Source organism: Myotis lucifugus, unplaced genomic scaffold (genome assembly GCF_000147115.1).
Source record: "Myotis lucifugus unplaced genomic scaffold, Myoluc2.0 scaffold_109, whole genome shotgun sequence".
Lineage (NCBI taxonomy): Eukaryota > Metazoa > Chordata > Mammalia > Chiroptera > Vespertilionidae > Myotis > Myotis lucifugus.
The window spans coordinates 443685-456182 of NW_005871157.1; the positions used below are offsets into that span (position 1 = coordinate 443685).

Here is a 12498-nt window from a genome sequence, read left to right on the forward strand (position 1 = left end):
GGACCCTTCAGTCCCCAGGCCAGCGCGCCATCCACTGAGCCAAACCAGCTAGGGCTCTCTTTGCTGTTTTAACACCCGGTTTTCAGTGGAGGAGAAGTACTATGTCCTCCACTCAGAAAAGGAAGACACTGCTCTTGCTATTCTACTTAAAGAAGACCCAGCCCGGCTGGGCGCTGACGCCAGCGAGTCCGCGCCTGGCACTCAGACCGCCTCCCGCGGGGTCACCGCCGATTAGCTCTGGCGCGGGCGGAGGGCAGCGGGGCCGCCGCGGGCAGCGGGATAGGCTGCTGCAGACCCATCCCCCTCGCCGATTGGTGGGGCAGCGCAGCCGGATTGGCGGAGCCCGTAGGGCGGGCTCATCTCCGCTCGGCTCGGGCTCGGTGCGCTGCGGAGATGGCGACTACAGCTCGGCTGCTGGGGCTGCGTGCGAGGAGCTGGAGGCTGCAGGCGCCGCTGGCCCGCGTCGTTTCCCGGCGGGCCCACTCGCTGCTGGCGGTGGACGATGCGATCAACGGGCTGACTGAGGAGCAGAAGCAGGTAGGGAGCCTGACCCTCCTCCGGGCCCGTAGGCCTCCCGGCCTGGCCCCAGCTGCCCGCTTCGGGGTCGCCTTGGCGCTCGCCTGCCCACCTGCCACCCGTGCGCCCGGCTGCGGGAGGGGGATGCGGAGGCTGGCAGGACAGCTGCTGGAACGGAGCGTCTTCTGGTGGCGGTCTGGCAGGGGCCGCCGGTGCGTGGCAAGGGGGCCCCAGTCCGCCTGAAGCCCGCTCACACTGAAGGAACGCCAAGGTTAATCATTCTCCCCGAGAAATCGCTTTCCAGCGCACACCCCGGGGGCTTTGAAAGGCAGTGGAATCTCACCCACAGAGTCGGAGCACTAAGTACTTGAAATATGTCATTACAACTGGAGCCGAGGCAGAGCCCTTCCAGGAGGGAGGAGACTTCACTTGGCACGGCTCCACCGGCAGGTGATTTTCCTGTGGCAACAGCGAGCATGTGCCAGTGTTTCCCGGAACTCCAAGCCCACTCGGGTTCACAGACAGCAGGCAGAGCTTTCAATCACGCCGGAGAACTAGAAAGCAGTTCTAGTTCTCAAACTTTCCTGCCAAGAGGAGTTTCTAATGTGTTGAGTAATCCCTTTGAGACAAAGGGCAGAAAAGAGCCGACAGGTGCTTACAACGGTGGCCGGGGTAGGAGTGGGGGCGGGGGGGGGGGGACTGGAGAAGGCTGGAAGGGTTGGGTTGGAAGGGTCAGTTCATGCAGGGCCTCGGCCTTCTAAGTACGAAGGAAAGCCATGGAATGGTTTTATGTAGGGGAGTGACATTTAAAAGATAATCATGAAGCTGTCTAGACTGAGGACCTCAAGAAAGAGGGGCGAAGATGATCTCTGAGGAAGCATAAACTACGGGTCTCTTAAGTTTCCGTCTGATGCCGTTTGGGGGCATGTGGTGGAGCCTGTTTTCCTGAATGTGTCCTCGGCAGTGGAGACGCCGTCTGCAGTGGCAATAATGTTAAAGAGGCATCTGTGCACCTCTCTCCCTCTAGCTTCGTCACACCCTCTCTAAGTTCCTGCAGGAGCACCTAGCCCCCCAGGCTCAGGAGATTGATCGAAGCAATGAATTCAAGAACCTTCGAGTGAGTTCTGAGGTCCACACTGGGGGTGCAGGGGGGCAGTCTGGGAGCTGGGCGGTGCTGGGAGTTACACTGCAGCCTGGAAGAACTCATACAGTCTTCTGGTAAATGAAACCTCCTTAAAAAATGCAGCCCCTTTCTGTGAAGGGTTTGGGTCTCCTTGTTCCAGGTGTCCAGGCACCTGTGACTGGCTGCCTTCTCACCACCCACTGTGCTCTCTCCATTCTGTTGGCAGGAGTTTTGGAAGCAGCTGGGGAAACTGGGAGTCCTGGGCATCACAGCCCCGGGTGAGTATCGTTTAATTCCCCAGAGAGAACTTTTCTTGCGTGCCCTTTAACACGAGAGCTAAAAGAAGCAGGAAAGGAGTGAAAAGACTGTGCTCAAAGAAAAAAAAAAGGATTGTGCTCAAAGAAACCCAGCACTTCCTCCCCCTTGGTCCTAGGAAAGCTCGCATTGACTGTCAGCCCTTCTATTTTCTTAGGCAGTGATGTTGAGATGACAAAGGGATTAGGCCAGTGTGGTTCACTTGGGTCAGGATTAATTGGACTCTTGAAGTCTGCGTGCTGAATAAGCTTCCCCAGGTGATATTGGCAGCCTAGTCCCTTCGTCTAGTCCCTAAGCTCTTAACTCTTCTACCAATAACATCTAGGCACGCAGCTTGGTCCTGGGGCTCATTTGGAAACAGATGAAGTTGTGGAGGAATGCTGAGCCTCCACATGAGGTGGCCAGATGATGTGTTAAACACCCTGTCCCTGGGCCTGCCCTGTGTCCCCTGTGGGTCTTACTACTTGTTTCCAGGGATAAAGGGCAGGGAGCTGGTGGTCTCTGATTTGGATGTTGGCCTCTGAAGGAGAGGCCCGGCCTGGCTTGCAATGCCCAATAAATAGATGAGACTGTGGCCTCACCAGCTAAAGCCGGGGATGGCACAGCCTGCCTCAGCTGGTATTCCTTGGGCATTGGAATGGAGATGGAAAACAGTATACTTCTCCTTACATCTCCCCCTCAACCCCTTGGAGACAGTTCTTAGTTTTGAGCTGACCATAGAAAGTTAGATCATGAGTAATGATAAAATGAAACCACTTAAAAATTAATTTAGACCACCTTCATGGGAAATAGGGGGAAGGCCACTGGAAACTCCTAAACAAGACTTTCTTCCTCTGTGTCTTGGGAGTTTATGAACCCCATAAAGAATATGTTTCTGCCCTAACTGGTTTGGCTCAGTGGATAGAGCGTCGGCCTACAGACTGAAGGGTCCCAGGTTCGATTCCGGTCAAGGGCATGTACCTTGGCTGCAGGCACATCCCCAGTAGGCAGCTGGTTTCTAACTCTCTATCCCTCTCCCTTCCTCTCTGTAAAAAATCAATAAAATATATTTTTTTTAAAAAGAATATGTTTCTGAACCAGATGGTATTTTAATGGAAGAAGAAGGTAGTTAGAAATCAGAAACTTGAAAAGAAAGCCAGATATAAGTTCTGGTTTCTGCCTGATTGTCCTGGTGGCTTTTTCCAGGGTCACCACCTGAGGGCTTTCCTTCCCGGAATTGCAGGGGGCGGGCCAGCCTTTCCGGAGAGCCTTGGATGAGCCTAATTTCTTGGTCAAGAGTGAACACGTGCAGAGAATCTCACCAGGGTTTACCCAAATAGCAGTGGCAGACCCAGCCACTTTTTTTTTTTATTGATTTCAGAGAGGAAGGGAGGGGGGAGAGAGAGATAGAAACATCAGTGATGAGAGAGAATCATTGATCAGCTACCTCCTGCACACCCCATACTGGGGATCGAGCCCAAAACCAGGCATGTGTCCTTGACTGGAATCGAACCCGGGATCCTTCAGTCCGCAGGCCAACGCTCTATCCACTGAGCCAGCCATTTTGATTTAGGACCTCCTGCCAAGGAAAAGGCACATTTTTATGAGGAGTTCCGAAATTCCCTAACCAGCATCTCAACTGCACTGCCCACCAGAATTTCTCTCAGGCTGTGGCTCTCCTGTTCCTGTTACTAATCTTGCTTTTTTTTCTTTTTTTAACTGTTTTCATTGAGATATAACTGACGTGTAACCTTATGTATGTTTAAGGTGTACAATTTGTTTATTTGATAGTCCTGTTTCTTTAGGTCCAAACCTATGCTGTGCACATCTCACTTGCCTCAGGCCTTTTACACAAACATCTGTCTTGCACTTCAGGTTCTCCTGCCTTCATTAAGAGGTCTGTCTGGGATAAAGTGGGGGTTGCAATGGCTGTTTTCTGAACCACCTCAGCTGACAGAGGCAGCAAACAGAACCGGTTCTGTGTGTTTGTAGACAGACTCCATGGCATCAACCTGTTGACTCTGTCAGCAAGAACTTGGAATAGGTGCTACAAGGATGTTTCTCTGCTGCCAATAACTGTTAGGATCCTGTCAGTGTCCTGGTTTAATCTGAGCTGCCTTTTCTGTTCCCCTGCACAACCTCTACTCCCAGCCCAGTATGGCGGCTCTGGCATGGGCTACCTGGAACATGTGCTGGTGATGGAGGAAATATCCCGAGCTTCCGGCGCCGTGGGACTCAGCTACGGTGCCCACTCCAATCTCTGCATCAATCAAATCGTGCGCAATGGGAATGAGGCCCAGAAGGAGAAGTACCTCCCCAAGGTGAGGCAGTGGGAACGGAGAAACACGCCCTGATCTCGGTGCGACCACCAAACACGAGGCGCCCTCCCTGTGGTCGAGGGCCAGTCAGATTTGCTTTCCGTCGCACGCTGCCCTGAACCAGGTACAGTTAGGAAGGGGTCAGGGTTTGGCTTTCAAATACTTCAGTCAAAAAAATTAAAAATACGGCCAAACCTTCCGAGTTCATCACTGGGCAGCATTTGCAGGGAGCACTCTCAGAAACTGAAGACTAAGACTTGCTTCTGTGCAAAGGGACTAGGAAAAGGAGAGAGATTTTCAGCCTTGTACATACTGGGCTTCTTTTGTAAGACTGTACCAATAGCCCGATCTTTGAGAGAAGTGTGAAGGGGTGTCACGCAAACAGGCAGGAAGTATCTCAGCTCCTGGAGGTACTTCTAAAGTCATAACCAGGCCCTTTGGGGTTTCCCTTGCAGCTGATCAGTGGGGAGTACGTCGGAGCCCTGGCCATGAGTGAGCCCAATGCTGGCTCTGATGTTGTCTCCATGAAGCTAAAAGCTGAAAAGAAAGGTGAGGCCTCTTTCGACTTGGGAGCTGAAAAGGCAGAGGGACAATCATTGGGGTGGCCTCTGCTAGATTTCCAGAACTATTTCCAGCTGGGCAGCTTCCTGCTTAGCAGTCGGTGGACTGACTGGCTGAGATGGGCCAACATGGGCTAAATTCCTGTTCTTAGGAGATTACTACATCCTGAATGGCAACAAGTTCTGGATCACCAATGGCCCTGATGCCGACGTCCTCGTTGTCTACGCCAAGACAGATCTGGCTGCTGTGCCCGCTTCTCGGGGCATCACAGCCTTCATCGTGGAGAAGGTGAATGGAGGGGGAGTGCAGGTGGGAGGCCTCTGTCTCCTGACAGTGATGCCAGAGAGAGATCCCTTCCCCTGATGGCAAACACGAGCTATCCTGTGTGCCCTGCCAAGGCTCCCTGGGGTGGGGTGAAGAGCAGACTGAAAGGAGGGTGGCATCAGGGAGGCTGCGTCAAGTCTGAGATTGGTGGAGCCGCCCACCGAGCCAGGCCACACACAGGGTCAGGATGATGAGGACTGAGGAGAACTGGATTTGACAATGAAGGTGTCATCAGGGGGCTGCTGAGAGCAGCTGTGGAAGACTGAAGTGGAAGTGTGAATGGGAATGCGAGTGGAGACGGAATGAAGACTGCACCTTTCAAATCTTTATATATATTGATTTCAGAGAGGAAGGGAGAGGGAGAGATAGAAACATCAATGATGAGAGATAATCATTGATTGGCTGCCTCCTGCATGCCCCCTACTGGGGATCGAGCCTGCAACCTGGGCATGTGCCCTTTACTGGAATCGAACCCAGGACCCTTTGGTCCACAGATGGACACTCTATCTACTGAGCCAAACCGGCTAGGGCCAGATCTTGACAATAAAAGCAAGAGGGAGATGGGGCAGATGGTAGAATGAAAAGTTGGGAGTTTGGCCCTAGCCTGGTTAGAGCGCCACTTCCGGTCAAGGGCACGTACCTCGATTGCAGGCTTGATCCAGGAGGCAAACAGTCAGTGTGTCTCTTTCATATCAATGTTTCTCTCTCTCTGTCTCTCCCCCTCCCTTCCATTCTCTCTAAAAAAAAAATCAATGGAAAAAATATCCTCTGGTGAGGATTAACAACAACAACAACAAAAGTTGGGAGTTTGAGTTTGTTTTTAAGAATGGGAGAGATGCCCTAACCAGTTTGGCTCAGTGAATGGAGCATCGGCCTGCGGACTAAAGGGTCCCAGGTTCGATTCCAGTCAAGGCATGTACCTTGGTTGCGGGCACATCCCCAGTAGGGGGTGTGCAGGAGGCAGCTGAACAATGTTTCTCTCTCATCGATGTTTCTAACTCTTGATCCTTCTCCCTTCCCCTCTGTAAAAAATCAATAAAATATATTAAAAAAAAAAAAAAAAAGAATGGGAGAGAGCCCTAACCGGTTTGGCTCAGTGGATAGAGCGTTGGCCTGCGAACTGAAGGGTCCCAGGTTCAATTCCGGTTGCAGGCACAGCCCCAGTAGGGGCTGTGCAGGAGACAGTTGATCGATGTTTCTAACTCTCTATCCCTCTTCCTTCCTTCCTTTTATTGATAAAAAATCAATAAAATATTTTTTAAAAAGAATGGGAGAGAACTGAGCAAATTTTTTGATAAAGAGAAAGAAATTCAGGAGAGGGAGAACTTGAGATGTGTCTGAGCAAGTGAGCAAAACACAATGGAGAGTTGAGGACGAAGAGGTAAGGCTGGTACAGGTGATGGGGGAGGAAGATGTGCCTGGTGACCTTGAGGTGGAAAGCCGGGGCATCTGTGAGGGCTGGGGACCACAGGGATGGGGGACTTGGTAGTGTCTTCAGGGTTTGCAATACCCTCCCTAGGGAGAGGGAGAAAGTGGCTGGCTAGGATTGGAGGATGAGAATTGAGTAGCCCAAAGGGCTTGGCTAAGATTGGAAATCTCAAGGTTGTGTAACGCCACTCAGCAGCCGGGAGGTTAGGGAAGCAAAACGTGCGCTCAGAGCACTTGCCCTTGCACAGTGCATCTGATTAGTCTAGGTCCGTGGTCGGCAAACTGTGGCTCGCGAGCCACATGCGGCTCTTTGGCCCCTTGAGTGTGGCTCTTCCTAAGCCTTAGGAGTACCCTAATTAAGTTAATAACAATGTACCTACCTATATAGTTTAAGTTTAAAAAATTTGGCTCTCAAAAGAAATTTCAATCGTTGTACTGTTGATATTTGGCTCTGTTGACTAATGAGTTTGCCGATCACTGGTCAAGGCCAAAGCACACAGGTGGTTAAATTGATCCCAGCTGTGATTCAATTAGGTGCAGATGGCAGAGGAACAAAGGGCCGAAGGAATTGCATGGGCCCGTGAGAATATCTTGGAAATTATTTCCCTAAGGAAAGGAAACAAAGCTAGGAAGGGTCAAGCGGGCCCCAGGGATCAGGCGTTTGAGAAAGAAGTGCCCCTGTGAGAAGTGGGGAGAGCGCAAGCTAGCGGCAGAGAAGGCTAGGGTCTGGTGGGGTGTTAGGGCTGGAGTTTCCAGGAGTGGACCCGTACAGGGTGGGCCCTGGGATCCGAATGCTGGTGTGCGTGGGAGTACTGGGGCTGGATGGGAAGGTGGGCTTTTTGCAAGGGTCTTCCCTTTACTAGACCCTGTTGGGCCTGGTCTGTACTCAAGGCCACCTTTTGTTTCTGTGAAGAGCATGCCTGGCTTCAGCACCGCCAAGAAGCTGGACAAGCTGGGGATGAGGGGTTCTAACACCTGTGAGCTCATCTTTGAAGACTGCAAGGTTCCTGGTGAGTCTAAGAAAGGGTGAGCCCCTGTGCTGACCCCTTCATAAGCTGAGAAAGCCCATCTCTGGGTTAGAGAGGCTCCCATTGTTAGCTTACCAATGACTGTGGCTGGCCCACAGGCCCATCCGTGTGGGACTCTGGGGCTGAGGGGCAGCGTTTTCCCTGTGTGCCTGTTTCCTATGTGGATAACACACTGTGTCTGGGTTGGATTCCAGTATCTGGAATAGAAAGATAAGATCCACTCTGGCCCGCTAACGTCCTTCAGACGTCCTTGTTTGCACGTTTCCCGGTACAGCCTGTGTGAGGTGTTCATTAACAATGCTCAAACCCCATCCAAGTACACTGATGGAAGCCGGACTCAGTGAAGGGAAGGCATCAGTTTGGGTATTTTCTCCCCTGAAGTGTAAGGGTATTTTCTCCCCTGAAGTGTAACTGAAAATGTGACACGTTGTGGGACCAAAGACATAGATTTGATCACCGACTAGGTTTACTCTGCACCTTAGCTACAGACCACGCCTCACCCTCATGATCCACCACCCAAGAAAAGTATGCTTTGGTTACAAAGATTATCAAGGGAGTGGGGGATCAGTGCAGATCCTCCTTCGTAAGCAGGAAAACACTCGGAGGTCACCCAAGGTCCCGGCTTCCGGGGTGGAGAGGGGCTCAGCAGTTTCTGACACCAGTGTGGACTGGCCCATCTGCCGAACGATGACTATTCCATGGACACTCTTGGAGGGGAGGGAACGGGTGATATTGGACCAGAGCAGGCTCAACCTGAGGGAAAGGGTAATTACGGACACAGGCGTGAAAATACTAGGAAGGGTTTGGGTGACTTCTAGACCAAATTAGCTTTTCTTCTTCCCATCCAAGGCAGTGGAGGAGGAAAAGACCTAAGAGTCGGGCCTTTGTGTCTGATCCTGTGGATCGTGTGTGTGGGGGGGCGGGGATGTCTGTCTGGCAAGCTCTACTTCTGACAGGGAGTGGTAAACTCCATCCTTTTCTCTCATCCAGAATCTCCCTCGTTGAAGGTCAGGTGACATATTTTAGTGCCTGGTATGAGAGCCATGGTACCAAACCTAGTAGGTCTTATAAAGTGAGAAGTCTGTGGGCGGTGGACAGCCCTCTTCCCTCTGACCAGCACTTTTCCCAGCAGCTGAGAACATCTTGGGCCATCTCAGTAAGGGCGTCTACGTGCTGATGAGTGGGCTGGACCTGGAGCGGCTGGTGCTGGCTGGTGGGCCCCTCGGGTGAGTGTGAGGCTCAGGGTGGGGGTGGGGGAGCTGGGCTCTTAGCTTCCCTGGCAAGCAGTGCCCTGGCAAACAGCAGCCACAGCCGCAGTCCTCCCCTCCTGGCCGATGTACCTTCTTTCCTGGAAATGAAAACAACCTCCTACTCCCATGAGTTATTTCTTCACACCGAAGGTAAAGAACATTCTTTAAAAGACAAAATGCCTGAGGAGCAATACTGCTCAGTCACCTGAGATGTGAAACAGGACACCCAGGCTCTAAGGCCCCGCTGCACAGGGGTCTTGCCGCTCTGTCTGGTCTTGGGGTGCAGTCACCGAGCAGGGGCAACCAGTGTCCTCAGTCTCCTTTTCTCCTCTCTAGAACCCCAGCTCTTTGCCTCACTGAGCTGCCCCCTCCCGCCCCCCAAGCCTTCTCACACTGGCATTTTGCCACCCCAGCTGGCAGCAGGGGGACAGGGAGGCACCTCCCCACAGGATCATGCAGTCCGTCCTGGACCACACCATTCCCTACCTGCACGTGAGGGAAGCCTTTGGCCAGAAGATTGGCCACTTCCAGGTGAGTGGAATGCTTTGTCGACATGTCCTCTGTCATTGGGTTCAAGTTTCCTTTCACAAATGAGAACGTGGAGCATGAGAACGTGGAGCATGTGCTGTGGGCACCTGCCAGCCTTCCCCAGCGGAGTGATTTGAATGCTTGGAGGGCAGGCTTCTTCAGCGTGCTACCTGGCTTGGGAGGTTGTCGGGAAGTTCACCCCATGTCCCCTCACTTCTCGTTTGAGGTGAATGAACTAGACACTGTGAGGGTGAGGCGTGGGGTACCGGGGGCGGCGTTTCTAGTCACCCTTTCTGGTGTGAAGACGCTGCAGGGCGTGAGTGAGGGTGGTGCTGGGTGGAGGGCCACTTCAGGGAGCAGCAGCAGCCCTCTACCCTCTCTGTCATCCTAGGCAAGTCCTGTCCGCTTTCTGTGCCCTGATGTTGCCTTCTGGCTGTCAGGTTGCTGCTGCCAATCTGCTTTTGGTAACTAGGGAGAGTATCTAAGAGGAAAGTTGACGTGTGACCTCCCTTTGTGCCCAGCTGATGCAGGGGAAGATGGCCGACATGTACACCCGCCTTATGGCATGTCGGCAGTACGTCTACAATGTCGCCAAGGCCTGCGACGAGGGCCACTGCACCGCCAAGGTAAGGGTGGGCCTGCCCCGAAGGAGGCGGCGGGTGGGCTGCTGGGACTCGCTCTCTGTGTGGCCTGGCAGGGCCTGCTGACCTGGGCCTCCTCCCACAGGACTGCGCGGGTGTGATCCTTTACACAGCTGAGTGTGCCACACAGGTGGCCCTGGACGGCATTCAGTGTTTCGGTGAGTGGCCCCCGCTCCCCACTCCCCTCCCCAGGGCTTGCCTGTGGCTGCCTCCAGAAAGAGGTGTCCTCTTCACCCCTCACTCTGAGCTTCAGCTAGCTGCAGCGGAGCTGGTGCTATTCAGCTGCTTCTGCCCCGGTTATTACGAGAACATGGAAAAGCAAATGAGAAAACTGCTGGAGGCAGCACGCCCCCCTCACGCCTCGTCCTACGGACACCAGGAAGTGGAGAGAGATGCCTCAGAGGGGGGTGGACAGCCTGGTTTCAAGCTGCACAGTGGTTAAGAGCACAGACTCGAGCCAGATGGCCTAGGACTGAGTCTTGGTTTTACCATGGACCAGCTTTGTGACTTGTGCAAATTACTTCACTTCTCTGAACCTGGCACCCCGTAAATGCTATGCGGTATCGCCGTATCCCCCTTCTCCATGTCCACCAGTGGTCCTCTTGCCTGCCTGCTGTCCTCTGCCCTCTGGGTGGCCTTCCGGCCCCTTGTCCACTGTCCTCCCAAGTAAGGTATTCCCCACGCCCGCCCTCTCACCAGCTTTTGCTGGTTCTCTTTCATCAGTCTCTCTTCCTCCGGCCTGTTCTGTATCCTTGGCCTTCTGTTGGCTTCTCTTGCTTTGCCCACTTCCCATCACTTTTCCTGTTGTCCTTTCTTCTCTGCCCACACCCTGGCTACAGGTGGCAACGGCTACATCAATGACTTTCCCATGGGCCGCTTTCTGCGAGATGCCAAGCTGTATGAGATCGGGGCCGGGACCAGTGAGGTGAGGCGGCTGGTCATCGGCAGAGCCTTCAACACGGACTTCCACTAACGCCAAGACCTGCACCCTCTTCCCAGCACCTCGAGGCCTTTCTTTGGAAGTAGAGTTGTGGCAGCTCTCGTCCCCTGCCTGAGGCAGGTCCTGGGGCTTGGCTGCCCTTGCACCCGCCTGCTGGCCTCTGCACGAGGTTGCGTCCTCTACAATGGCAGCCAAGCACTGGGGGCCGCGGAGCCAGGCCAGCCAGCCTAGGAAGTGTTCAGTGGCTTAAAATGGGCTCGACAGGAAGCATAGTGGCTTTTCTGGGCTACGGGGATGGGCTTTGGGGACTGCCCTTGCTCTCTAAATTCCAAGCCTGACGCACCCACCTCCCAGGGTGGTCACATGGGGGCAGGCAGGCAGTCACCTCCTTTTTGGGGGTGAGCCTTGGCAGGGAGCCCTCTGCTCATTTACTTGAACCTGGTGGCTTTTCCAGGGGGAAACCCCCCAAAACCTAGCCTTTCTTTCTGCTGATTTCCAGAGGCATCAGCCCCTCGCAGCTTGTAAGCAGGCACCCATTCTTCACAGCCCTGCATCCTTCCAGGGGCTTCACTCTTTAGGGCTGAAATCCCCCACTCAGGGCTGGAGCTCTGGGAACAGGCATCTCAGAACATGTGCCATCTAGACCAGCGGTCGCCAACCGGTGGTCCACGGACCACTGGTGGTCTGTGAGGTCCGAAAGGTTGGCAACCGCTGATCTACTCTGCGGTGGGGTAGAGGTCAGCATGCTTGTAAAGGATCAGCACCTCTGAGCCCTTCGGCACTGCTGGGCCACCACCACCATCGTCCTGGCCATGTGACAGCCCGCAGCTGACTGGGCAGCAGGCCTGCGTTGGCTGGCTCCACTCCAGCCAGGGCTGCCTGTGTACATTTCTCTGGACACCCTACGGCTAATTCTGTTACAACTGCACAGCGGCTGCTGCCATTTTATATTAAACGTTACGAAGCAGACCCATCTGCTTCTGCTCTGGTGTTTTTGGGGAGAAGCAGTTGGCCTGCCTCCTGTCTGGCTCCAGCCCCGTTGAGAGTGACCGGTCTGGGTCCTGCCCTCTAGCCTGCTCATTGAAAGGGGAACACCAGCGTGAAATCAGCCCTTAGAAGAGAAGAAGTCTCAGCCTCTCTTTTCCAGATCCCCAGAGATTTTATAAAGGCAGTTGGAAGCCAGAGTGGCAAGAGCCTTGGAGCTAGAAGGAAGCTCATAAATTTTTGGAAACCATCCCCATGGTTTGTTTGTTTATTTGTTTGTTAGTCCTCACCCAAGGATACTTTTTTCATTAATTTTTTTAGAGAAAGTGGAGGGGAGAGAGAGTGAGAGAAACATTGATGAGAAAGAGACACATCTATTGGTTGCCTCCTACATGCACCTGTCCAGGGCCAAGGGGTGAGCCCTTGAGCAGATAGGAACCCAGGACCCTTCAGTTCCAGGGCCAACCCTCTAACCACTGAGCAAAACTGGCTAGGGCCATCCCCATGTTTTTTAAAAGAGCAAGACAGTTTGATTTTCCCAAGGTCAGAACTGGAAATCTAGA

At 53.4% G+C, this 12498-nt stretch overlaps 1 protein-coding gene across 2 annotated transcripts; it reads left to right on the plus strand.

Annotated features, from left to right (window-relative positions):
* The first annotated feature begins 345 nt into the window (after positions 1-345).
* IVD (isovaleryl-CoA dehydrogenase) lies at positions 346-12186 on the plus strand. Of its 2 annotated transcripts, none has more exons than XM_023757467.1 (12): positions 346-537; positions 1544-1633; positions 1866-1917; positions 4085-4254; positions 4707-4800; positions 4964-5100; positions 7478-7574; positions 8722-8818; positions 9292-9373; positions 9892-9996; positions 10097-10169; positions 10851-12186. In XM_023757467.1, the coding sequence occupies exons 1-12, from the start codon at positions 394-396 to the stop codon at positions 10982-10984; spliced, it is 1275 nt and encodes a 424-aa protein (XP_023613235.1). In that variant the 5' UTR covers positions 346-393; the 3' UTR covers positions 10985-12186. The 2 variants fall into 2 exon arrangements, with proteins under 2 accessions (XP_023613235.1, XP_006093078.1); XM_006093016.3 differs by having other exon boundaries at positions 350-537; positions 8725-8818.
* Positions 12187-12498: the final 312 nt, after the last annotated feature.